The following is a 26,545-nucleotide window of genomic DNA, read 5'->3' on the forward strand; positions in this document are numbered from 1 at the left end:
ACATCCTGTTACTCTTGATGCATTATTACCTGCTTTCAGGGCCTCTGGTTTCCATCCACCCATTTTCTAGACCGCTCATCCATTAAGGGTGGTGGGGGCAACTGGTTTGTTTTCCTGTATTTCAGCAAGATTTCAAAGAGGCAGATTTCTCTTCTCATCAATTTCTGGGAACAGATCTGGATCAGCGAGCAGATTTTTTTGTTTTTGAATGTTGTTAATTTTGGGATATTTTCAATAACAAATCAAGGGATGTTTCACGGACCTTCATAAAAAAAATCTGTGATATTCATGATAGATTTAGAAATATATTCAGATTTCTACGATATTTTCATGTGAGGATTCAGAGGAGATTAGCAGATCTGTACTTTCCAAAGGCACTTTTAATGGATTAGTATTAGTATCATTATTATTAAAAACTGTAATCAGTGCAGTATTATTAAAAAGCATATCTCAGTTTAAACTGGGATTGAACAATCATCCACTTAATTTAAACACTTAGTATCCTACAGATAACATGCAGTCAGACCAAGTTAATGCAGTATAATACATCAGCACCATGACAAACCCCCTCATCATTAGGATTCTGATCAGTTTTTTATTAAAAGAGAAATGTTGATTTATTTCAGTGGTTATTCTGACAAAATATTAGGAACATCTCACCATGTAACCCCGTCCAGTTCAACACCATCACAAAAATAAACATCAGGCAAGATGATGATCAAAGTAATCAACTCATCTCTCATAAATCATATAATTAGGCCTTCTTTATATTTGTTATACTTTCTTATTGTAGCAGGCTGACAAACATGAGAGAATGTAACATCAGAGTTGACCATCTGTGAAGGAAGAGTGAGTCTCTGTTGTCCTATGTCATTTCTGCACCTTTTACTGGAATCACTCACAATATTGCTGTCACTTTTGATTCCATCCAGACCAAATACCACACTGTCAACAAGAAAAAAAAGGTCTGTCACTGACCAAATAAGAATCCTAATTGAACCACAGGCATTTTGGGTGGATGAGGAGGATGTAGGTATAATTATATGAGATTGTGAAAGGAGTGGTTTGTTAAGAGTGTCAGACATCCATCCAGCGCATGTTTTCCACGTCCTAGCAATAAATTCCCAGTTGAAAGATAGTGTGTGCACACAAAAAAAATATGAGCAACCAATATAAAAGGCTGTTGAGAGCAGTCCCACTGCTCAACCTCCTGGGGTGAATTACAAGCCCTCAAGTGGCAACAATGAGGTGGGGGTTGTGTTTCCTCATTTTGTCTGTTGCTGCTGTCACTGAAGTCCATGCCAGACTGGGTGAGACTCTTCATGGTTTTAGATACCTTGAAACACAGTCATCAGCTCTAGTTCCACCAGGACATTTACTCAAACTTTTTGAACTTTTCCTCAGTTCGTAACCACGTCAGCAGCATCTGCAGCACATGGGGGAGACAGCACTTCAAGACTTTTGATGGTGATGTTTACCAGTTTCCTGGTATGTGTGAATACAACCTGGTCTCCGACTGCCACTCGTCTTACCAGGAGTTCTCTGTGCACGTGAAGAGGGAACATAGTGATGGAGACCTGACGATCAGTTACGTGACAGTCATCATCAATGACCTTCCATGGCACCTCACCAAGGACCAGGTCACTGTCGATGGCCAGCCGTAAGTCAAATGACATGAGGCCTGAGCAAACAGCTCAACAGAAGCGTAGTGCATTTACCTGAGAAAAATGAAATTCCCTATTCTGCTGAATTAACAAAATACATTTTCATCCATTTTCTACCTCTTATATGTTAAGGGTTACAGGGGCCTGGAGCCTATCCTAGCTGCCTTCAGCCAAGAGGCACGGGATCACATTTTCATGAAAAAAAAAACTTTCCTGTTTCTCTTGAATTTACTTGATCGTTATCTCATCAGTTCATAAAAAAGCAGCCTCGTTTTTTACTCTTCTCTGACATTTGTCTGTTGTATTTATATAACATTCTCTTTTTTTGCAGAATCAAAATGCCGTACTATAATTCTGGAGTTCAAGTGGAGAAAAATGCTGTTTACATCAAGCTGCAGTCCACAGTTGGAATTGTTGTCATGTGGAATGGTGATGATGCAGTCATGGTAAGATACCAAGTGAAATGCTTTCATCTGCTATACATGCATACATGATTCATGAATATTGGGGCTAAAAATAAACTTCCGTTCCATTTTTTTGCTAATAGATAGAACTGGATCGTGATTATGCAAGTCTCACTTGTGGACTTTGTGGAGACTTCAACGGGGTTCCTGTTTACAATGAGCTGATTCATAATGGTTGGTAAATAATATTACATATAAATCTATTATATTTAATAAGTGACACATACTTTAGACTAATTTCTCTCTCCACTTGTCTTGCATGTTTGATTTGTTATATATGAAATAATCACGCAAAGAGCGAGAGATCAGCTTCACTGAGTTTGGAAACAAACACAAAGTTCATCGACCAAATGAAGATTGTGAGGACCCCTTCGAAGAGGATCCAGAACCACAAGGGGCTGCTGAGCAGGATTCATGCAAAGAGTTTGTGAGTTCAAATTATTTTGTATCAATGATAATGTTTATAATATTCAACAATAAAGTGCATCTACCACCCTTGACTTTTGAACTTTCAGAAAATCAAGTGTACCGAGATGCTGCAGTCAGATTCCTGGAGCCCCTGCACCAGCCTGATTGACCCTGAACCGTACATCCAGGCCTGCATACAGGATATGTGTGGCTGCATGAACCATTCAAATGACTTCTGTATGTGCAGCACACTTTCTGAGTTCTCCCGACAGTGTTCCCATGCTGGTGGACAGCCTCCCAACTGGAGGACTCCTCAGTTCTGTGGTAATGTCTCTGTAACTGAAATTCTTACTTGAAACTTTTGTTCAAGTTGTTTATTTCGTGAATCTAATACTCACATAGAGCTAATTTTGTATGTGTGTGTGTGTATTCATGTAGAAGTGTGCGTGTGTTCGAAATGGAGAGAGAGAGAGCTTTAAACTCTAGGAATAAGATTCAATACATGATTACAATAAAATGAGTGCGTGGAATAAACCATGATATCATATGATTCACATCCATTCATATTTTGCCTCATTCATACAAACTCTCAACAGCGAAGCAGTGTCCATTCAACATGGTTTATGAAGAGAGTGGCTCTCCTTGCATGAACACATGCACATACCTGGACACAAGTTCACTGTGTGAGCACCATAAAATGGACGGCTGTTTCTGCCCTCCTGGTTCGTGCTCTTCATTTATGAACATATACTTCTCTCTGCATCTACATTTCTCTTTTATTTAACTGTTTTATCACAAAAATTTATATGGATTTCAGGAACTGTGTTTGATGATATTTCCATGAGAGGGTGCATTTCTCAAAGCGAATGTCAGTGCAAACATGACATGATCTACAACCCCGGCGAGGTTTGCCAACAGGACAGTGAGAGATGGTTAGATATTTCATATGTATGTAGTATTTACTTTCTTAATTCTAAGTATACCTCTCAACAAATCCAACTGTCTGGTTTGTTTCAGCATATGTCTTAAGGGTCAGTGGGATTGTGTGAGTCTTCAAAGACCTTCCACATGTGCCATTGAGGAGGGGTCTCATGTAACTACCTTTGATGGGAAAACGTACACCTTCCATGGAGATTGCTCTTATTTCCTTGCCAAGGTGGAAAGCAAGGTGAGGGGATCATTTCTGTAGACAGTTAAGTGGCAGAAAATAGAGGTTGAGTTGATGGGGAAATATATTGAATATTTATTCATGCAAATATACTTTTTAGGATGGTTCAAGTCCAGCATTTACCCTGCTGGCCCAGGTAGTGCCATGTGTAAACCAGGAGCACGACACTTGTCTTAAAAGTCTTAAATTCCGGATGAACAATGACCAAAACAATGTAAGTAGAGTAGAGAGAGTAGATATTTATGAAGTCATGCTGATATCGAACACTCAAAGATTATTTCTGTGTTTGTTTAGGTCATAATGTTCACTTCTGATGGGACAGTAAAACAGAATATGCAGCCCATCAGTTTGCCATTCCAGTCAGGTGGATCATACAATGAGAAACATATCATTGTCACATTTCATTCATGCGAATACTTCAGAATATTCTAATACTTGTTTGTGTTTCTTTTTATTCAAAGCTGACATCAACATCTTCCACGCTTCATCTTTTCACATCATGTTCCAGACCAATTTTGGATTGCAAATTCAGATCCAGCATGTGCCTGTCATGCAGGTGTATGTGAGTCTTGAGCAGAGTTACAGAACAAAGAGCAAAGGTACGTCACACTGACCGCACATTAAGACATGGGGTCAAAAGAAAATAGAACCATTTACTTCCATATGGATGTAATGAATTATAACATACAGTTTCGATAACCTATTCCAATGGGTCTGATGATAATACTGATGATGTTAGTTTTGTGATACCTCTTTATCTGGTAATTTTACTGCTATATATAAACTTATAATAATCTCTTAGACTCTTAGTCCCTGTTGGCCAAGTAGCTCTGAACAAGCAGACAAACTATACTAGATAATAACTACATACTATACGATATACGGTACTGTACTAGTATAGTGTTTATTACCAGTTTAAATACTTTCTCCCAGAAAGGATCAAGATCAGAGTATTCACGCCTTTTTTCCTCTCGCTCACCTTGCATACCACTTAATAAAACTTTTACATTCCATAGAGAGATAATAGTGGGAATGATGAAGGGAAGAAAGAGCAGATTTGGCTACAGATGTGCACGATTAACTCTTTCTTTCGATTAAAGTGTGACCTAATTTTGCAATATTTAATCAGGTCTATGTGGGAACTACAATATGGTCATGTCTGATGACATGAAGACTTCTCAGGGGATCGTGGAGGGAACAGCAGCCACTTTTGTTAACTCATGGAAGGCTAAAAGGACGTGCCAAGACATAACAGAAAGATTCAATGACCCCTGTTCACTCAGCGAAGAAAATGGTAAACAGCTCTGGTTGTTCATCTACTTACTCATCGAAACTTACTTTCATTGTCTTAATGACAACTGATAACATGGAAAAGACTGTTTCTTCATTCTCAGCCTTCTACGCCAATCATTGGTGCGCCTTGTTATTGAGCTCAAATAACACCTTCACACAGTGCCATTCAGTAGTTGATCCTGATACGTACTACAAGGTACAGCCTATTTTTTCCTCTTTTAGTATATCAAATGATGATGCAGCTATAATTCTCTAACGCGTTTGCTGTCTTCCGCAGCGTTGCACGTACGCCAGCTGTAACTGTGAAAAGAGTGAAACCTGCCTGTGTGCAGTCTTCTCCTCCTATGCAAGAGCTTGTGCATCAAAAGGGGTTTTCTTGACCAATTGGAGAGAGCACGTGTGTGGTAAGAGCTTTGCTATTAACTTCAGACATGACTGATGATATCTTTCAGTCATTTTTTTTAATTAGAAAACTATCATATAATCACTCTCACTCTGTTCTCTACATAGAAAAATATGCAGGGAGCTGCCCAGCATCTATGACCTTCTCTTACAAGCATCAAAGATGTCAGCTGACATGTAGATCACTGAGCTCAAAGCAGCAGCTCTGTACCTCAGACTTCTTGCCTGTGGACGGCTGCTCCTGTGCTGAGGGTTCCTACCTGAATGATAATGGCATCTGCATCCCCAAAGAAAAATGTCCCTGTTTTCATGAAGATATCATCATCAAGCCAGGAAAGTCCATCAATATCAAAGACGATCACTGGTGAGACCGATGTTTCCTTGACCAAACATTTGACTTGAAATGAAAAAAATCATTTACCACAGCTGTAATTCACACCTATGAAGTGCATGGCAACCAAGTTGTTAATTTTGAGTCTCTGTTGTTTTTATTTCTAGTGTTTGCACGAATGGAATGCTTCACTGCCGCTCCTGGAGAGCCCGTTCAACAGGTTTTGTTTGTTGTTTGCTTGTTTTCAGGCGTATTTGGTTGATACATTCTAGATAACACAATTTTTGACTTCTTTTACAGCATGCCCTGGTAACCAAATATTCTTCAACTGCTCCACCGCTTCATCAGGGGAGCTCGGAGTGCAGTGCCCTCCAACCTGTTTAAATCCTGACAGCAATGATTGTGTGAGCTGTTTTTGCCACAAATTTACTTCTCACTCTCAATTATCATCTAGCTCTTGCATTTATGTCCTGAATGCAATGATGTATGTTACACTGCCACAGCTCATAAACCTAGTGTTTTTTATTGTGGTTGAAGGGAGTAATTTCACACACACTTTCATTATGTTCTCTTTTTCTATCACCGTGGTCTCTCGATCTTTAGGATTCCTCTGAGTGTGAATCTTCATGTCAATGTCCTGTTGGCCTTTTTGATGATGGCAAAGGTTTCTGTGTGAAAAATCATCAGTGTCCTTGTCAGCATGAAGGAAAACTCTATTCCCCAGAAGTACAAATTCGTAAACAGTGCAACACCTGGTATGACTTTGATCGCATCAGCCACACTTTATATCTTACCAGGATAACAAATTATCACATGTAGGCCTGATCGTTTTATTCCATTGTTGGGCTAACAACTTCTACATGTACTAACACTTCCAGTACCTGCAGAAATGGAACATGGGACTGCACAAATGAAAAATGTGCAGGAAACTGCATCATTTATGGAAGCGGTCATTACACAACTTTTGATCAGCGAACGTATGGCTTTCAAGGAGAATGCAGCTATGTTGCTGTCAAGGTAAAGAAAACATTTTAAAGTGGTTTAAATTAAAATGTCTGTCTCTCTTTATTCTTCTCACACTTCATCTTTAACAGTTACAGAATCGTGTCAACAGTACAACAATTCATTATGAATTTAGGCACTATTTAGGTGCAGATAATTTAAAATCGCGTTATTTGACTGTTTCTTATTGTAGTGGAGTCATGGTAAAGCTGAAGTTTCTGTTAATCAGTTTATTATTTTATCAATAAAGCAAATACATTTTTTTAATGATTTTCTCTCTTAAGAACAAATGTGGCAATAAAACTGCCCAGGACAACTTTGGAGTTATTACAGAGAATGTACCATGTGGTACGACAGGATCCACATGCTCAAAACTTGTCCGAATCCAACTTGGGGTAAGACTTCATCCAAAACTTGAAATGTACTGTGTCCTTTTAAATTCAGTAAAAATGTGTGCTATGAGATGTCTATTTTTACAATGCAATAAAAACAACATAAACATCCCTATCATCACAGCAAAAGGAAATCAAACTGTCAAAGGGTACATATGAAGAGGTGGACCTGGGAAACGGCACAGAGATAAAATATAAAATAAGGACAGTTGGCTTGTATCTGATAGTTGAATCTGCCATTGGTGTGGCAGTGATGTGGGATCGCAAAACCGCTGTTCGAATCCTCCTGGAACCACAGCACAGCGTGAGTCACAGTTCAACACTTTACTGTAGTAGTGTATTGTTGTAGTGAGGGTGAAAATTACTTTTACAGTAAGATTTTACAAGTATTGCTTGAGACAAGTGTGGGATGTTTGTGCATCTGTAAGATAGGCGTCTTAGGTAATTACATAGTACCTAGCAAAAACGGCTTAGTACACTTGTTCATTGCAACACGTGCTACACTTATTCCTCTCAATTTTGAATAGATCGTACAGATCTGTACAATCGTACAGATTGACTGGGAATAGAGAAAATGTAATGCTTGTTTGTTCTTTGTAATCTGAGCTAAAGTCTATTCATAATGGGTGTTCTGGCATAAGAATACTTTTTTCTGGCTGTTCAGGGAGAGGTTTGTGGCCTGTGTGGAGATTTTGATGGCAATGCACAGAATGACTTCACAACCCAGGGTCAGCTGGGAGTGGGCAATGTGTTAGAATTTGTAAACAGCTGGAAAGTATACAGTACATGCCCAGATGTGGAAGCAAATGGCGATCCTTGTGAAGCGACACACACTCGACATCAATGGGCCAAAACCATGTGCAGTATTATACTTGGAAATACATTCCAAATGTGTCACAAAAAGGTAAAGATGCATTTATTTAATTTAGTTAAGTTATTTTAAAATATTGATGACATTTTTATAAATCTGTCAAATGTTTTAATTTAAAAGGTGGATCCACGTCCATTCTTTGAAAACTGTGTTAAAGACTCATGTGCCTGTAACTCGGGAGGAGACTGTGAATGTTTCTGCACAGCAGTTGCAGCTTATGCTCAAGCTTGCAATGAGGCTGGCGAATGTGTCGCATGGAGAACTCCAGAAATCTGTCGTAAGTGAACAATTTAAAAAAAAAATTCCTCTGTAAATTAATTTGATGCCTGTCTTCCTGCTCAGCAGAATTGACCAACTGGATTTAATGATGTAAATATATTCTAGCAGTGTATGCCTTGTTCTTTATAGACAAGGCCTATGATATCCTACCATACATGTAATTTTTCATCTTAATAAAAGTAATAAGAAAATAGATTTTCAGTCAACATGAAAGTGGAAATTCAAATAATATTTCTTTCTAATATGCCTTAAGGTTGTGATGCTGCTCAAAACCCACAATGGTGTACCAGCACCATCCACCACTTTTCCAGTATCAGAAAATCACAACTGATTCCTGCAAGGAAATTAGTTTACTCGGCTACAATTGTGCAAATAGGCATGCAGAAAAGAGAAAATACAGTAAATGTTTTGTCTTACAGGATTGAAGTCCCCAAAGATAAATAGAAAGACATTGAAAGCAGATAAATAGATAAAAGCACAAGCAAACAATGTCATACAGGAACAGAACTGATCATGTTACATGGTTTCCAGTTTAGCTGTCTGAAAGCAATAGATAGTCCTGTTGAAGCAGCATGGTGACATCATTCTCCGTTTAAATATGAAGACCTCTTCTCTGCCAACAGAAACACAATTATTCTTAGTTTCATGTAATTATATATGATGTGTATGTCACATCTCCATGACTTAAAAGCATATACCTTGTACATTTTCCTCTCAGCTGTCTACTGTGAATACTACAATGGTCCCGAAAATTGCACGTGGCACTACCACCCTTGTCACAAAGCCTGCTACAAGACCTGTTTAAATCAAAAAGGAATTTGCATCAACCCTTTGCCAGATCTGGAAGGTAAGAGTTCAATTCACAACTTAGTATGTTTAATGAATAAGAATGAAGTTGAAAAAACTTTTTTTTTGTGTTGGAGAATGAGAGAAAAAGACATCTGTTTATCAGACAAGCTATTTTCAGAAAATTACAGAAATTTACATTCCCTTGCTGTCACGATATAATGTATGTTTATGATGTTATTTTTACAGGTTGCTACCCTGAATGCCCTGAGGATAAGCCTTTATATGATGAGAAGAATAAGATATGTGTGGCGATATGTGAAGGTTGCTATTTTAATTGAACTGCATATGATGGAAATGATCAAATTTACAATGTCACTGATAACTTGGGGATGTGCTATGTTGTTTAACTTTGCCACCATCTACATCACCATCAGATGACACTGAGAATGGAACAACTACAACACCTACAGTATCAACAACCACAAAATCTACTACACCACCAACAAGGCCTCCAACAACACCTGGAGTGTCGACTTCCACAGAATCAACAACCTCACCATTTACCTCCACAACCCAGTGTGTAGAAGAATGTAAGTGGTCAGAATGGTATGATAATCCAGTGGAAAATGGCAGTGATTGGGAAACATATGAGAACATCACAAATAGTGGAAAAGAAATATGCAAAGACCCAAAAGAAATTGAATGTAGATCATCACATCATCCAGATCAGGACTTCAAAGACTTTCTAACAAATACTGGCCAAGTTGTAACTTGTGATGTGAATAAAGGTTTAATATGCAGAAAAGAGGACCAGAGGAGACCGCCCAAAAAATGCCTCAATTATAAAATCAAGGTTTGTTGCAAGGATGTCACATGTTTTACCACAACCATGCAATCTACAACACCACAATCTGAACCTCGGACTACAACTAAGGGACCAATCACGACTACAGAGAAAACAACCCCTCCCACTATTACTGAAGCACCAAACACCACCACAGCATCTACAACCCCTACAACAGAGCCTCCCACAACAACAAGAGAACCAACCACAACCACAAAATCTACAACAACTCCAACTAGTCCTCTGACTACAACTAAAGGACCAACCACCAAAACAGAAGCGACAACCCCTCCAACTCCTCCTCCGACTTCAACCGAGGCACCAACCACCACCACAGAATCTTCAACAATTCCAACAGGGCCTCCTACAACAACTGAAGTACCAACCACCACAACAGAATCTACAACCCCTCCAACTGGTCCTCCTACAACAACTGAAATACCAACCACTACAACAGAATCAACAACTGCTCCAACTGGGCCTCCCACTACAACGGAGGCACAAACCTCCACCACAGAATCGACAACCCCTCCAACAGAAACTCCCACCACAATGAAAGAACCAACTGCAACCACAAAATCTACAACAACTTCATCTGGGCCTCCTACTCCATCAACAGGACAAACCACAACCACAGAATCTACCACTCGTCCAACTGGGCCTCCCACTACACCTGAGGCACCAATCACCACCACCACAGAATCTACAACAGCTTCCACTGGGCTTTCCACAACAACAAAATGGCCAAGCACCACAACAAAATATTCAACCCCTCCAACAGGGCCTCCTACAACAACGAAAGGATTAAGCACCATCACAGAATCTACGACAACTCCAAAAGGACCAACTTCTGTTTCAACAACATTAACATCATCAGAAACTATCGAAACTGGTCCTCCAGTGACTCCAGTTACGGGCGCTCTTGGAAACACCACTTCAACCCCAATCCCTACTTTTTCATTAAGTACAACGTCATCCACGACAGAAATGGAAACTCCAACTGTTCCTACCACAACAACTGAGGCACCAACCACCACCACAGAATCCACAACCACTCCAACTGGTCCTACCACAACAACTGAGGCACCGACCACCACCACAGAATCAACAACCACTCCAACTCGTCCTCCGACAACAACTAAAGGAACAACCACCGCAACAGAATCAACAACCCCCCCAACAGGACCTACCACTACAACTGAGGCCCCAACCACCACCACAGAATCTACAACCCCACCAACTGGTCCTCCAACAACAACGAAAGGAACAACCACCACCACAGAATCAACAACCCCCCCAACAGGACGTACCACTACAACTGAGGCAACAACCACGACCACAGAATCTACAACAACTCCAACTCGTCCTCCCACTACAACTCAAGGACCAACCACCACCACAGAATCTACAACCACACCAACTGGTCCTCCGACAACAACTAAAGGAACAACCACGACTACAGAATCTACAACCACCCCAACTGGTCCTCCTACTACAACTAAGGAACCAACCACGACTACAGAATCTACAACCACACCAACTGGTCCTCCCACTACAACTCAAGGACCAACCACCACCACAGAATCTACAACCACACCAACTGGTCCTCCGACAACAACTAAAGGACCAACCACCACAGAATCTACAACCACCCTAACAGTACCGACCACTACAACTGAGGAACCAACAACCACCACAGAATCTACAACCCGACCAACTGGTCCTTCTACTACAACTAAGGAACCAACCACGACTACAGAATCTACAACCACCCCAACTGGTCCTCCGACAACAACAAAAGGAACAACCCCCACAACAGAATCAACACCCCTCCCAACTGGTCCTCCGACAACAACTAAAGGAATAACCACGACTACAGAATCTACAACCACCCCAACTGGTCCTCCTACTACAACTAAGGAACCAACCACGACTACAGAATCTACAACCACACCAACTGGTCCTCCTACAACAACTAAAGAAACAACCACCACAACAGAATCAACAACCACGCCAACAGGACCTACCACTACAACTGAGGCCCCAACAACCACCACAGAATCTACAACCACTCCAACTGGTCCTACCACAACAACTAAAGGAACAACCACCCCAACAGGGCCTACCACTACAACTGAGGCCCCAACCACCACCACAGAATCTACAACCACTCCAACACGTCCTCCCACTACAACTCAAGGACCAACCACCACAGAATATACAACCACCCCAACTGGTCGTCCTACTACAACTAAGGAACCAACCACGACTATAGAATCTACAACCACACCAACTGGTCCTCCTACAACAACTAAAGAAACAACCACCACAACAGAATCAACAACCACGCCAACAGGACCTACCACTACAACTAAAGGACCAACTACCACAACAGAATCTACAGCCACACCAACTGGTCCTCCGACAACAACTAAAGGACCAACCACCACAACAGAATCAACAACCCCCCCACCAGGACCTACCACTACAACTGAGGCCCCAACCACCACCAAAGAATCTACAACCACTCCAACTGGTCCTACCACAACAACTGAGGCACCAACCACCACCACAGAATCTACAACCCCACCAACTCGTCCCACCACAACAACTGAGGCACCGACCACCACCACAGAATCTACAACCACTCCAACACGTCCTCCCACTACAACGCAAGGACCAACCACCACAGAATCTACAACCACCCCAACTGGTCCTCCTACTACAACTAAGGAACCAACCACGACTACAGAATCTAAAACCACACCAACTGGTCCTCCTACAACAACTAAAGGAACAACCACCCCAACAGAATCAACAACCACCCCAACAGGACCTACCACTACAACTGAGGCCCCAACCACCACCACAGAATCTACAACCACTCCAACTGGTCCTCCCACTACAACTCAAGGACCAACCACCACAGAATCTACAACCACCCCAACTGGTCGTCCTACTACAACTAAGGAACCAACCACGACTACAGAATCGACAACCACACCAACTGGTCCTCCTACAACAACTAAAGAAACAACCACCACAACAGAATCAACAACCACGCCAACAGGACCTACCACTACAACTGAGGCCCCAACCACCACCACAGAATCTACAACCACTCCAACTAGTCCTCCCACTACAACTAAAGGACCAACTACCACCACAGAATCTACAGCCACACCAACTGGTCGTCCGACAACAACTAAAGGAACAACCACCACAACAGAATCAACAACCCCCCCACCAGGACCTACCACTACAACTGAGGCCCCAACCACTACAACAGAATCAACAACCCCCCCACCAGGACCTACCACTTCAACTAAGGCCCCAACCACCACCACAGAATCTACAACCACTCCAACTAGTCCTCCCACTACAACTAAAGGACCAACTACCACCACAGAATCTACAGCCACACCAACTGGTCCTCCGACAACAACTAAAGGAACAACCACCACAACAGAATCAACAACCCCCCCCACAGGACCTACCACTTCAACTGAGGCCCCAACGACCACCACAGAATCTACAACCACTCCAACTGGTCCGACAACAACAACTAAAGGAACAACCACCCCAACAGAATCAACAACCCCCCCACCAGGACCTACCACTACAACTGAGGCCCCAACCACCACCACAGAATCTACAACCACTCCAACTGGTCCTACCACAACAACTGAGGCACCAACCACCACCACAGAATCTACAACCACTCCAACACGTCCTCCCACTACAACGCAAGGACCAACCACCACAGAATCTACAACCACCCCAACTGGTCCTCCTACTACAACTAAGGAACCAACCACAACTACAGAATCTAAAACCACACCAACTGCTCCTCCTACAACAACTAAAGGAACAACCACCCCAACAGAATCAACAACCACCCCAACAGGACCTACCACTACAACTGAGGCCCCAACCACCACCACAGAATCTACAACCACTCCAACACGTCCTCCCACTACAACTCAAGGACCAACCACCACAGAATCTACAACCACCCCAACTGGTCGTCCTACTACAACTAAGGAACAAACCACGACTACAGAATCGACAACCACACCAACTGGTCCTCCTACAACAACTAAAGAAACAACCACCACAAAAGAATCAACAACCACGCCAACAGGACCTACCACTACAACTGAGGCCCCAACCACCACCACAGAATCTACAACCACTCCAACTAGTCCTCCCACTACAACTAAAGGACCAACTACCACCACAGAATCGACAGCCACACCAACTGGTCCTCCGACAACAACTAAAGGAACAACCACCACAACAGAATCAACAACCCCCCCACCAGGACCTACCACTACAACTGAGGCCCCAACCACTACAACAGAATCAACAACCACTCCAACTGGTCCTACCACAACAACTGAGGCACCAACCACCACCACAGAATTTACAACCACTCCAACTCCTCCTCCCACAACAACTCAAGGACCAACCACCACAGAATCTACAACCACCCCAACTGGTCCTCTGACAACAACAAAAGGAACAACCACTACAACAGAATCAACAACCCCCCCAACAGGACCTACCACTTCAACTGAGGCCCCAACCACCACCACAGAATCTACAACCACTCCAACTGGTCCTACCACAACAACTAAAGGAACAACCACCCCAACAGAATCAACAACCACCCCAACAGGACCTACCACTACAACTGAGGCCCCAACCACCAACACAGAATCTACAACCACTCCAACACGTCCTCCCACTACAACGCAAGGACCAACCACCACAGAATCTACAACCACCCCAACTGGTCCTCCTACTACAACTAAGGAACCAACCACGACTACAGAATCTAAAACCACACCAACTGGTCCTCCTACAACAACTAAAGGAACAACCACCCCAACAGAATCAACAACCACCCCAACAGGACCTACCACTACAACTGAGGCCCCAACCACCACCACAGAATCTACAACCACTCCAACACGTCCTCCCACTACAACTCAAGGACCAACCACCACAGAATCTACAACCACCCCAACTGGTCGTCCTACTACAACTAAGGAACCAACCACGACTACAGAATCAACAACCACACCAACTGGTCCTCCTACAACAACTAAAGAAACAACCACCACAACAGAATCAACAACCACGCCAACAGGACCTACCACTACAACTGAGGCCCCAACCACCACCACAGAATCTACAACCACTCCAACTAGTCCTCCCACTACAACTAAAGGACCAACTACCACCACAGAATCTACAGCCACACCAACTGGTCCTCCGACAACAACTAAAGGAACAACCACCACAACAGAATCAACAACCCCCCTACCAGGACCTACCACTACAACTGAGGCCCCAACCACTACAACAGAATCAACAACCCCCCCAAAAGGACCTACCACTTCAACTGAGGCCCCAACCACCACCACAGAATCTACAACCACTCCAACTAGTCCTCCCACTACAACTAAAGGACCAACTACCACCACAGAATCTACAGCCACACCAACTGGTCCTCCGACAACAACTAAAGGAACAACCACCACAACAGAATCAACAACCCCCCCCACAGGACCTACCACTACAACTGAGGCCCCAACCACCACCACAGAATCTACAACCACTCCAACTCCTCCTCCCACTACAACTCAAGGACCAACCACCAGAGAAACTACAACCACCCCAACTGGTGCTCCGACAACAACAAAAGGAACAACCACTACAACAGAATCAACAACACCCCCAACAGGACCTACCACTTCAACTGAGGCCCCAACCACCACCACAGAATCTACAACCACTCCAACTGGTCCTCCCACTACAACTGAGGCCCCAACCACCACCACAGAATCTACAACCACTCCAACTGGTCCTACCACAACAACTGAGGCACCAACCACCACCACAGAATTTACAACCACTCCAACTCCTCCTCCCACAACAACTCAAGGACCAACCACCACAGAATCTACAACCACCCCAACTGGTCCTCTGACAACAACAAAAGGAACAACCACTACAACAGAATCAACAACCCCCCCAACAAGACCTACCACTTCAACTGAGGCCCCAACGACCACCACAGAATCTACAACCACTCCAACTCGTCCTCTCACTACAACTCAAGGACCAACCACCACAGAATCTACAACCACCCCAACTGGTCCTCCGACAACAACTAAAGGAACAACCACCACAACAGAATCAACAACCCCTCCAACAGGACCTACCACTACAACTGAGGCCCCAGCCACCACCACAGAATATACAACCCCACCAACTCGTCCCACCACAACAACTGAGGCACCGACCACCACCACAGAATCTACAACCACTCCAACACGTCCTCCCACTACAACTCAAGGACCAACCACCACAGAATCTACAACCACCCCAACTGGTCGTCCTACTACAACTAAGGAACCAACCACGACTACAGAATCGACAACCACACCAACTGGTCCTCCTACAACAACTAAAGAAACAACCACCACAAAAGAATCAACAACCACGCCAACAGGACCTACCACTACAACTGAGGCCCCAACCACCACCACAGAATCTACAACCACTCCAACTAGTCCTCCCACTACAACTAAAGGACCAACTACCACCACAGAATCGACAGCCACACCAACTGGTCCTCCGACAACAACTAAAGGAACAACCACCACAACAGAATCAACAACCCCCCCACCAGGACCTACCACTACAACTGAGGCCCCAACCACTACAACAGAATCAACAACCACTCCAACTGGTCCTACCACAACAACTGAGGCACCAACCACCACCACAGAATTTACAACCACTCCAACTCCTCCTCCCACAACAACTCAAGGACCAACCACCACAGAATCTACAACCACCCCAACTGGTCCTCTGACAACAACAAAAGGAACAACCACTACAACAGAATCAACAACCCCCCCAACAGGACCTACCACTTCAACTGAGGCCCCAACCACCACCACAGAATCTACAACCACTCCAACTGGTCCTACCACAACAACTAAAGGAACAACCACCCCAACAGAATCAACAACCACCCCAACAGGACCTACCACTACAACTGAGGCCCCAACCACCAACACAGAATCTACAACCACTCCAACACGTCCTCCCACTACAACGCAAGGACCAACCACCACAGAATCTACAACCACCCCAACTGGTCCTCCTACTACAACTAAGGAACCAACCACGACTACAGAATCTAAAACCACACCAACTGGTCCTCCTACAACAACTAAAGGAACAACCACCCCAACAGAATCAACAACCACCCCAACAGGACCTACCACTACAACTGAGGCCCCAACCACCACCACAGAATCTACAACCACTCCAACACGTCCTCCCACTACAACTCAAGGACCAACCACCACAGAATCTACAACCACCCCAACTGGTCGTCCTACTACAACTAAGGAACCAACCACTACAACAGAATCAACAACACCCCCAACAGGACCTACCACTTCAACTGAGGCCCCAACCACCACCACAGAATCTACAACCACTCCAACTGGTCCTCCCACTACAACTGAGGCCCCAACCACCACCACAGAATCTACAACCACTCCAACTGGTCCTACCACAACAACTGAGGCACCAACCACCACCACAGAATTTACAACCACTCCAACTCCTCCTCCCACAACAACTCAAGGACCAACCACCACAGAATCTACAACCACCCCAACTGGTCCTCTGACAACAACAAAAGGAACAACCACTACAACAGAATCAACAACCCCCCCAACAAGACCTACCACTTCAACTGAGGCCCCAACGACCACCACAGAATCTACAACCACTCCAACTCGTCCTCCCACTACAACTCAAGGACCAACCACCACAGAATCTACAACCACCCCAACTGGTCCTCCGACAACAACTAAAGGAACAACCACCACAACAGAATCAACAACCCCTCCAACAGGACCTACCACTACAACTGAGGCCCCAGCCACCACCACAGAATATACAACCCCACCAACTCGTCCCACCACAACAACTGAGGCACCGACCACCACCACAGAATCTACAACCACTCCAACACGTCCTCCCACTACAACTCAAGGACCAACCACCACAGAATCTACAACCACCCCAACTGGTCGTCCTACTACAACTAAGGAACCAACCACGACTACAGAATCTACAATCACACCAACTGGTCCTCCTACAACAACTAAAGAAACAACCACCACAACAGAATCAACAACCACTCCAACTAGTCCTCCCACTACAACTAAAGGACCAACTACCACCACAGAATCTACAGCCACACCAACTGGTCCTCCGACAACAACTAAAGGAACAACCACCACAACAGAATCAACAACCCCCCCACCAGGACCTACCACTACAACTGAGGCCCCAACCACTACAACAGAATCAACAACCCCCCCAACAGGACCTACCACTTCAACTGAGGCCCCAACCACCACCACAGAATCTACAACCACTCCAACTGGTCCTACCACAACAACTAAAGGAACAACCACCCCAACAGAATCAACAACCACCCCAACAGGACCTACCACTACAACTGAGGCCCCAACCACCAACACAGAATCTACAACCACTCCAACACGTCCTCCCACTACAACTCAAGGACCAACCACCACAGAATCTACAACCACCCCAACTGGTCGTCCTACTACAACTAAGGAACCAACCACGACTACAGAATCTACAACCACACTAACTGGTCCTCCTTCAACAACTAAAGGAACAACCACCACAACAGAATCAACAACCACCCCAACAGGACCTATCACTATAACTGAGGCCCCAACCACCACCACAGAATCTACAACCACTACAACTAGTCCTCCCACTACAACTAAAGGACCAACTACCACCACAGAATCTACAGCCACACCAACTGGTCCTCCGACAACAACTAAAGGAACAACCACCACAACAGAATCAACAACCCCCCCACCAGGACCTACCACTACAACTGAGGCCCCAACCACCACCACAGAATCTACAACCACTCCAACTAGTCCTCCCACTACAACTAAAGGACCAACTACCACCACAGAATCTACAGCCACACCAACTGGTCCTCCGACAACAACTAAAGGAACAACCACCACAACAGAATCAACAACCCCCCCACCAGGACCTACCACTACAACTGAGGCCCCAACCACCACCACAGAATCTACAACCACTCCAACTGGTCCTACCACAACTACTGAGGCACCAACCACCACCACAGAATCTACAATCACTCCAACTCCTCCTCCCACTACAACTCAAGGACCAACCACCAGAGAAACTACAACCACCCCAACTGGTCCTCCGACAACAACAAAAGGAACAACCACTACAACAGAATCAACAACCCCCCCAACAGGACCTACCACTTCAACTGAGGCCCCAACCACCACCACAGAATCTACAACCACTCCAACTGGTCCTCCCACTACAACTAAAGGACCAACTACCACCACAGAATCTACAGCCACACCAACTGGTCCTCCGACAACAACTAAAGGAACAACCACCACAACAGAATCAACAACCCCTCCAACAGGACCTACCACTACAACTGAGGCCCCAACCACCACCACAGAATCTACAACCACTCCAACTGGTCCTACCACAACTAATGAGGCACCAACCACCACCACAGAATCTACAACCACTCCAACTCCTCCTCCCACTACAACTCAAGGACCAACTACCAAAGAAACTACAACCACCCCAACTGGTGCTCCGACAACAACAAAAGGAACAACCACTACAACAGAATCAACAACCCCCCCAACAGGACCTACCACTTCAACTGAGGCCCCAACCACCACCACAGAATCTACAACCACTCCAACTGGTCCTCCCACTACAACTAAAGGACCAACTACCACCACAGAATCTACAACCACACCAACTAGTCCTCCCACTACAACTCAAGGACAAACCACCACAGAATCTACAACCACACCAACTGTTCCTCCTTCAACAACTAAAGGAACAACCACCACATCAGAATCAACAACCCCCCCAACTGGTCCTACCACCACAACTGAGGCACCAACCTCTACCACAGTGTCTACAACACCAACAGGGCCTCCTACCACAACTAAATTATCGACCATTACAACAGAATCGACAACTTCACCAACTGGTCATCCTACATCAACTGAGGCACCAACAACCACCACAGAATCTACAACCACCTCAACTGAACCTCCCACTACAACTGAGGCATCAACCACCACCACCACCACCACAGAATCTTCGATTTCAACTGGATTCACCCCTACAACTACTAATTTTGATTGTCCTCTTTGGGACAAAATGGTGAGTATATCAACCTATTTAAATAGCTTTTTTCATTTTCATGTATTTGCACTTTGTTGGAAAACATATATTTTCTTGCTTGAAACAACACTTTTCTCATATTTTTCCTACATTTCAGCAAAATGAGACCTTTGATATCTGCAACTGCACCAAGGCAAGATGTATTGAGAATAATATAGTTGAGATAATTCCCTATGAATGCCCTTCTCCTGAGAATATCATTTGTAGCAATGGAATGAAACCTGTTCTCGTGAGCAATGCAAGTGGCTGCTGCAACCATTCTGCTTGTGACTGTAAGATACTTTGTATTTTTCATTTAAAACATTTTTTTCTTTTCAATTTTTTGTAAGTCCATTTTTTTTCTTTTCAGGTTTGTGTGAAGGCTGGGGAGATCCTCATTACAACACATTTGATGGATTATTCTACAGTTTTCAAGGAAACTGCACTTATGTGTTGATGGAAGAGATCTCTCCAAAATACGACTTGACTATTTTTGTCGATAATGTCTACTGTGACCCAGCTGAAGATGTTTCCTGTCCCCGATCTATAATTATATCCTATCAATCACAAATCATCACACTCAAGAATCACAACCTTATTGGAGCAGCAAAACTGGAGGTAAATTTCAAGAGCACCCACATTTGGCAGAGTTTTATTGAATTTTTTCATATCAATCAATTTTTTGATATGTTAATTTCAAAATAAAACAGATGACTAGTTATTTTCTAATTTAGTCCGAAATTTTCTTACTGCCATTTGACCTGCAAGACTGTGTCCCATTCAGGGTTGCTACTGATACTTGCCAACATGGAAACTGTAGTAACTTGTAGGTGCTGTTTTCTGAGGAGTTAATAATGAAAAGTAATTTTTGTCTTTGTGTTTTTACCCTTTAGGCACTCAAAGATGGAGTCAGCTTGAAATTTCCATATTCACAGCAAGACATTAAGATCTTGAATTCTGGTATCTCCCTGATTCTGGAGATTCCAAAGCTCCAAGTGATCATTACATTTGGAATAACCGGCTTCAGTGTCAATCTTCCCTATAAATTCTTTGGGAATAACACACAGGGTCACTGTGGTAAAACTGTCTCTTTCCAATAGTAACATTGTTCAACTATTACTTTGAGGGAAGACAGTAATGTTACCCATTTCGTGACTGCACTCCAGGTACATGCAACAACAACCAGGGTGATGACTGCCGGTTGCCTGACGGCCAGCTTGTGCAAAGTTGTGCTGTGATGGCTGACTATTGGCTTGCAAAACACATTGACCAACCATACTGCAAGATACCATCAGTAGCACCCACCAGCACATCTCAACCATCAGTAACCCCAACTTCATGCAGACCAGACTCCATTTGTGATCTTCTCAAGAGCAGGTTAACATTCTCCAATTTATTGTCACTGTTTTTACGCATCCATTTTTTTTTGTGTGATTTTTTTTTTAAATTTGTGAAATATAAGCAGTGTTGTCTGTTGCCATCCAGTTTTGATTTGTGTTGTACATCTACAGTGTCTTTGAAGAATGCCACAAGTTTGTCTCTCCTGAAAATTTCTATCAAGGCTGCATTTTTGATAGTTGCCATATTGCCAACCCAATAGTGGAGTGCACAAGTTTGCAGACATATGCTGCTGCCTGTGCACAGGCTGGGGTATGCTTGCACTGGCGGAACCACACCAAAATGTGTGGTAAGCATACCCTTCATTAATATGCTGTAAAGTTTGGGAGAATCTGAAAGGACAATATTAATTGACTGAGCTTGATTCTATTGAATTTGACTCATCTGACAGGCTTAGTTTTATTGCACACTGTATGTAGCCTGCATATATTTTGACAAGAAGCAATTACATTGAATTATATTTTTCATTTACAGCTATTACCTGCCAACCTGACAAGGTTTACAAGCCATGTGGCCCCGCAGAGCAACCAACCTGTGATGACAAGTAAGTTGCAGCAAAAAGAAGTCAATCAATCAATCAATCTATGAATCTTCAATTCATATAGCGCCAAATCACAACAAGTCATCTCAAGGCACTTTACACAAAGAGCAGACCTAGAACCTTACTCTGTAACTGTGAATTTTAGTGAATATAATATATTCTTTTAACCTATTAGATTTCCATCCAAATTATAAGGATTTATGGTAATTCATTTCTCTAATGTCCTCATTACATTAAAATTTGTTTTTCTCAATAATTGAATGTTGCAGTCCTGATGAACCAGGCTTAAACTATACTGTTGAAGGATGCTTTTGTCCCGATGGAATGAAACTCTTCAATAAAGAGTCTGACATATGTGTGAATAAATGTGGTGAGTGTGGCTTATCACTTCAACCTAATAATTTTTCTGATGATCGTGTCACTCATAAAGTGTTTTTGTGTTTCTCTTTTTCCCTCAGGATGTCTTGATCCTGATGGCATTCCACGTGAGGTGAGTCAAGTCTCAGAGCAGTCCAATGTGATTTATTTGTACCATTTGTACCTGTGGACAGGTAAGTCACCTCAGTCAGGACCAATTTCAACAAAATGCAAACCTAATTTCCATTGTAGCAAGTTTAGTCTTGTTGTATGGCTCTGTTCTGAGACCTCTCTGCCTTCCATATATTGATATGAAAAGCCAAAGTAAGAGAGAGTAGCAGCAGCAGCAACAGAGAATTGCTTATAACAGTAGTCAACAATGTCACAGAAGTGACACTTATAAAGTTGGATGCAGCAGGAGGAGTTGGGGTGGAGGTGAGTTAGAACAGGGCTTGTAGAAAGCTAGGAGAGTAGGTGGTGCTTAAAAATACACTGAATGTCGTTTGTCAGTTGAGTTAATGGAAGGAGATACCTGTATCTGCAGCTGAAATGATATAGCAGGTTTTTAAGCAGAGTTTGACTGTGTGGCCTGCTTGAAATAAAACTATGCTCCACTATTGTGATTTATTCTTTCAGTTTAATGAAAAGTTTGAATACAAATGCCAAAACTGCATCTGTGATGAGTCCACCAAGACTGTGATTTGCAAGCCAAAGGTGTGCCCAGTACAACCGGTAACAAACTGCAGTGGTCCAGGATTCAGCCTTGTCAGCCAACCGAATCCAGAAGACCCCTGCTGTTCTATTTATATTTGCAGTAAGATGTGTGGCATCACTGCACGTTTGTTTTTCCCAGTTTTCAGAATGTTTATGATGATTCTTGAATTTGATTGTTTATTTTCCCCATTTTATCACCTTCATAGAATGTCACAGCAACCACTGTCCAGACAGTAGCATGAACTGTGACATTGGATATGTTCCAGTTGTCAGTGTGCCTGCAGGAAAATGTTGTCCAGAACATATATGTGGTGAGTGCATGAGTTCATGGTCTGAATTCACCTACTGACTGCATTTCATCCACACTTTCACATTACTTCCATTGATCGGACCTGTGTCTTTCTCTATTTCAGAGCCAAAAAGGGTTTGTGTCCACAAAAACCTTGAATACCAGGTAAACAAATACATTTTTGCACCATTTATTAATATAACACATGTAGTTTAGATACTTAGATTGCACTTCAAGTTAAATATACACACAATTATTGACACTTTTCCTTTTTATTTTCAAGCCTGACGCATCAGTCCCTGCACCGCAGTGTCAAGAGTGTACTTGTACCCGCAACGTTGACCCCAAATCGGGTCTGTTCCAAATAAAATGTGGATTTCAAGAGTGTCAAAAGAACTGTGACTCGGTAGGAAATATAATATCGAGACCATACATATAGACAAGGGTCAGTGTAAAACTGGACACAGGAACCATTTCCTCTCCTTCTCTCAGGGATATGAATATGTGAAAACAAATTCTGATGAATGCTGTGGGAGGTGTGAACAGAGACATTGTGTCTTCAGTATGAATGGTACCAAACAGCTGCTGAAGGTAAATTGAATCTCCTGTGTTTTTCTTGACTGTACATATTTATGTTGAATGCAACCCTGTCTTACAGAAATATGTGAAATGACTTGAAAGGCTTGTTGGCATGGCAACCAGAATGCACTCAAAAGAATCCCAGCTGGTTTATATTTTCATTGTTTTTGTAGCACCACCTCATTAACACATTGCATGCCGACACTTTACAATACTGTGTTAAGATGCTGTGATCACTTAAACCTGGTTTAAGAGGAAAAGTATCAGTATTTTGATACTTGTGTCCTCTGCTGTTTTTCAGCTAAATTCAAACTGGTCACCACCTGAGAATAAGTGTGAGCATTACACTTGCATTAAAAGTGGTGAGATTTTAACAACCATCAGCTCACGTATAGTCTGCCCTCCATTCCAGTTAAGCAACTGCCAAAAAGTAAGTTTCACAAATGGGGATATCTGCATCCTTGAGATCAAAATTTACTGTAAAATACAGTGATGATGTTGATATTTGCCTCCTCAGGGCACAATTCAAACTGCAGCCAATGGTTGCTGTAACATTTGTAAGTATTTATGATATTTCTTGAAGCTTTTGGTAGAGGATAGTTAAATCAAAAATCAAGTAATTGTGTGTCTGGTCTGAAAAGGTGTGGAGAAGTCAAGGGCCTGCAAGTTAGTTCAGAATAAAACCAGGATTGAAGTCAACACATGTATGTCTAACGAAGAGGTCGACACGCCATTTTGTGAAGGATCCTGTAACACTTTTTCCATGTAAGTATGATATGATCAACATTTCTCATTCCTCTGGAAAGTGAAAAAAAACCTGAAATACTTAGGTATAGTTTATGAAGATGTCAGGTTTATTAACTGCCGCTTTTTCCCCCCAGTTACTCTCCCTCGGCATCTGCTATGCATCATTCTTGCTCCTGCTGTGTGGAGAAAATCACCAGCAACCGCACTGTTGACCTGCATTGTCTGAATGGAGAGGTGATTCCTTACACATACCCCTATGTGGAGGAATGTGGCTGTCGTTCCTCCGACTGTACCAAAGCTGCCGGGCATCTGGCTCGCAGGAGGCGAAGCTTCACACTGGTGTAATCGGTCATCTCATTTATGGATGTGAAAAAAATGTTTTCTCATATTTTCCTATTCATCTTTTGCAAAGTAACTGCAATTTTAATGTAATTATCAGTTGAATGAATAAAAAGCACAGCAACCCATGTCCCTACTGAAGTTTGATTGTGTGATTTTAATCAGTAGTGGTCACATATTGGCCACTTTTGAAATCATGATTATCAGTTGAAACATATAATATGAACAAATTTTGTTTATTTCATTAGTTTTACAATGTAAATGAATAATTATGAGAGAGAGAATCCCCATGGGGATTCTCTCTCTCACTTGCAGGTGACGGCACGGTGGCAGTAGAGTTGTTAGCACTGTTGCCTCACAGCAAGAAGGTTCTGGGTTTGAGTCCCGGCTCCAGCACAGGATCTTTCTGTGTGGAGTCTCCATGTTCTCCCTGTTCCTGTGTTGGTTCTCTCTGGGACTCCAGCTTCCTCCCACAGTCCAAAGACATCAAGAGGGGACGAGACTGATTGATACTCTAAATTGACTGTAGGTGTGACTGTGAGTTTGAATGGTTGTCTGTCTGTATGTGTTGGCCCTGTGATGGACTGGTGACCTGTCCAGGTTGAACCCTGCCTCTCACCTGAAGGCAGCTGTAATAGGCTTCACCCCCCCCCCCCCCCCGCGACCCTTAACAGGATAAGCAGTAGAAAATGAATGGATGGATGGATGGAAACCCTAGGCAAGCAGAAATGTTGCCAGAGTAAAAAAATGCTAGCTGTTAAAACTGCCGTTCAAACATCAATAAAGTGCAAGATTTAAATTTAATCTTTATATGGTCGAGATGATTTACAGAACATTTCAAATTTTGTTGATAACTGAGTTGGTCACACATCAGATACAATTGCACTTTCCTTGTGCTCGATATGAAAGTTTGTTCTGTACCCGGACACATTACTTTGTTTAAAGTTTAAACAACGTAACTAAGTTGGTTTAAACTTTAAACCATCTAAGTGACAGTAAGTTCAGGTTGTGTGAGAAATCATAACAAGTGCTGGAAGTTAAATATCATTGTGTCAACATGTATTACAGCACTGTGACAAGGTCATGAATGCTGTCGTAGAGGAATACGTAGGTGTCCACCTGTAGGGCAAACATTATTGTAGCCCACTGGTCCAGAGCCGTGTTTGCCCTTGGAGGAGCTACGATACACAAAATGACTTTGTAGCATTTTAATCTTTTGCACTGTTAAACATGCTAGAATGGTTAAGAAGAGATAATGGAATACATGCAATTTAAACGCATTATTTTTGGCTGTATGGCAGCATGGTGGTGCAGTGGTCAGCACTGTCGCCTCACAGCAAGAAGGTTC

At 43.1% G+C, this 26,545-nt stretch overlaps 1 protein-coding gene across 1 annotated transcript; it reads left to right on the plus strand.

The window, feature by feature from the left end:
• Positions 1 to 1,243: 1,243 nt before the first annotated feature.
• On the plus strand, positions 1,244 to 25,318 carry LOC147258985 (mucin-5B-like). The gene is given in 50 exon segments (XM_086207950.1): positions 1,244 to 1,310; positions 1,405 to 1,660; positions 1,996 to 2,110; positions 2,212 to 2,302; positions 2,425 to 2,555; positions 2,644 to 2,860; positions 3,133 to 3,258; positions 3,354 to 3,468; positions 3,554 to 3,704; positions 3,805 to 3,918; positions 3,999 to 4,068; positions 4,166 to 4,303; positions 4,834 to 4,998; positions 5,099 to 5,193; positions 5,275 to 5,401; positions 5,508 to 5,763; positions 5,898 to 5,950; positions 6,031 to 6,134; positions 6,334 to 6,485; positions 6,609 to 6,747; positions 7,017 to 7,127; positions 7,249 to 7,428; positions 7,789 to 8,028; positions 8,116 to 8,272; positions 8,993 to 9,121; positions 9,310 to 9,461; positions 10,873 to 10,914; positions 10,916 to 11,687; positions 12,264 to 12,800; positions 13,518 to 13,694; positions 15,063 to 15,806; positions 16,413 to 16,670; positions 18,870 to 20,233; positions 20,352 to 20,526; positions 20,604 to 20,851; positions 21,127 to 21,310; positions 21,400 to 21,610; positions 21,745 to 21,920; positions 22,106 to 22,175; positions 22,442 to 22,542; positions 22,631 to 22,662; positions 23,166 to 23,343; positions 23,450 to 23,554; positions 23,657 to 23,697; positions 23,816 to 23,938; positions 24,025 to 24,123; positions 24,413 to 24,541; positions 24,629 to 24,668; positions 24,753 to 24,876; positions 24,993 to 25,318. Coding segments are annotated over 50 exon segments (9,792 nt in total). The 3' UTR covers positions 25,204 to 25,318.
• Positions 25,319 to 26,545: the final 1,227 nt, after the last annotated feature.

This window comes from Aulostomus chinensis, chromosome 7, assembly GCF_037954235.1.
Source record: "Aulostomus chinensis isolate RoL2024-O1b breed Wild chromosome 7, RoL_Achi_v1.0, whole genome shotgun sequence".
Classification (NCBI taxonomy): Eukaryota; Metazoa; Chordata; class Actinopteri; order Syngnathiformes; family Aulostomidae; genus Aulostomus; species Aulostomus chinensis.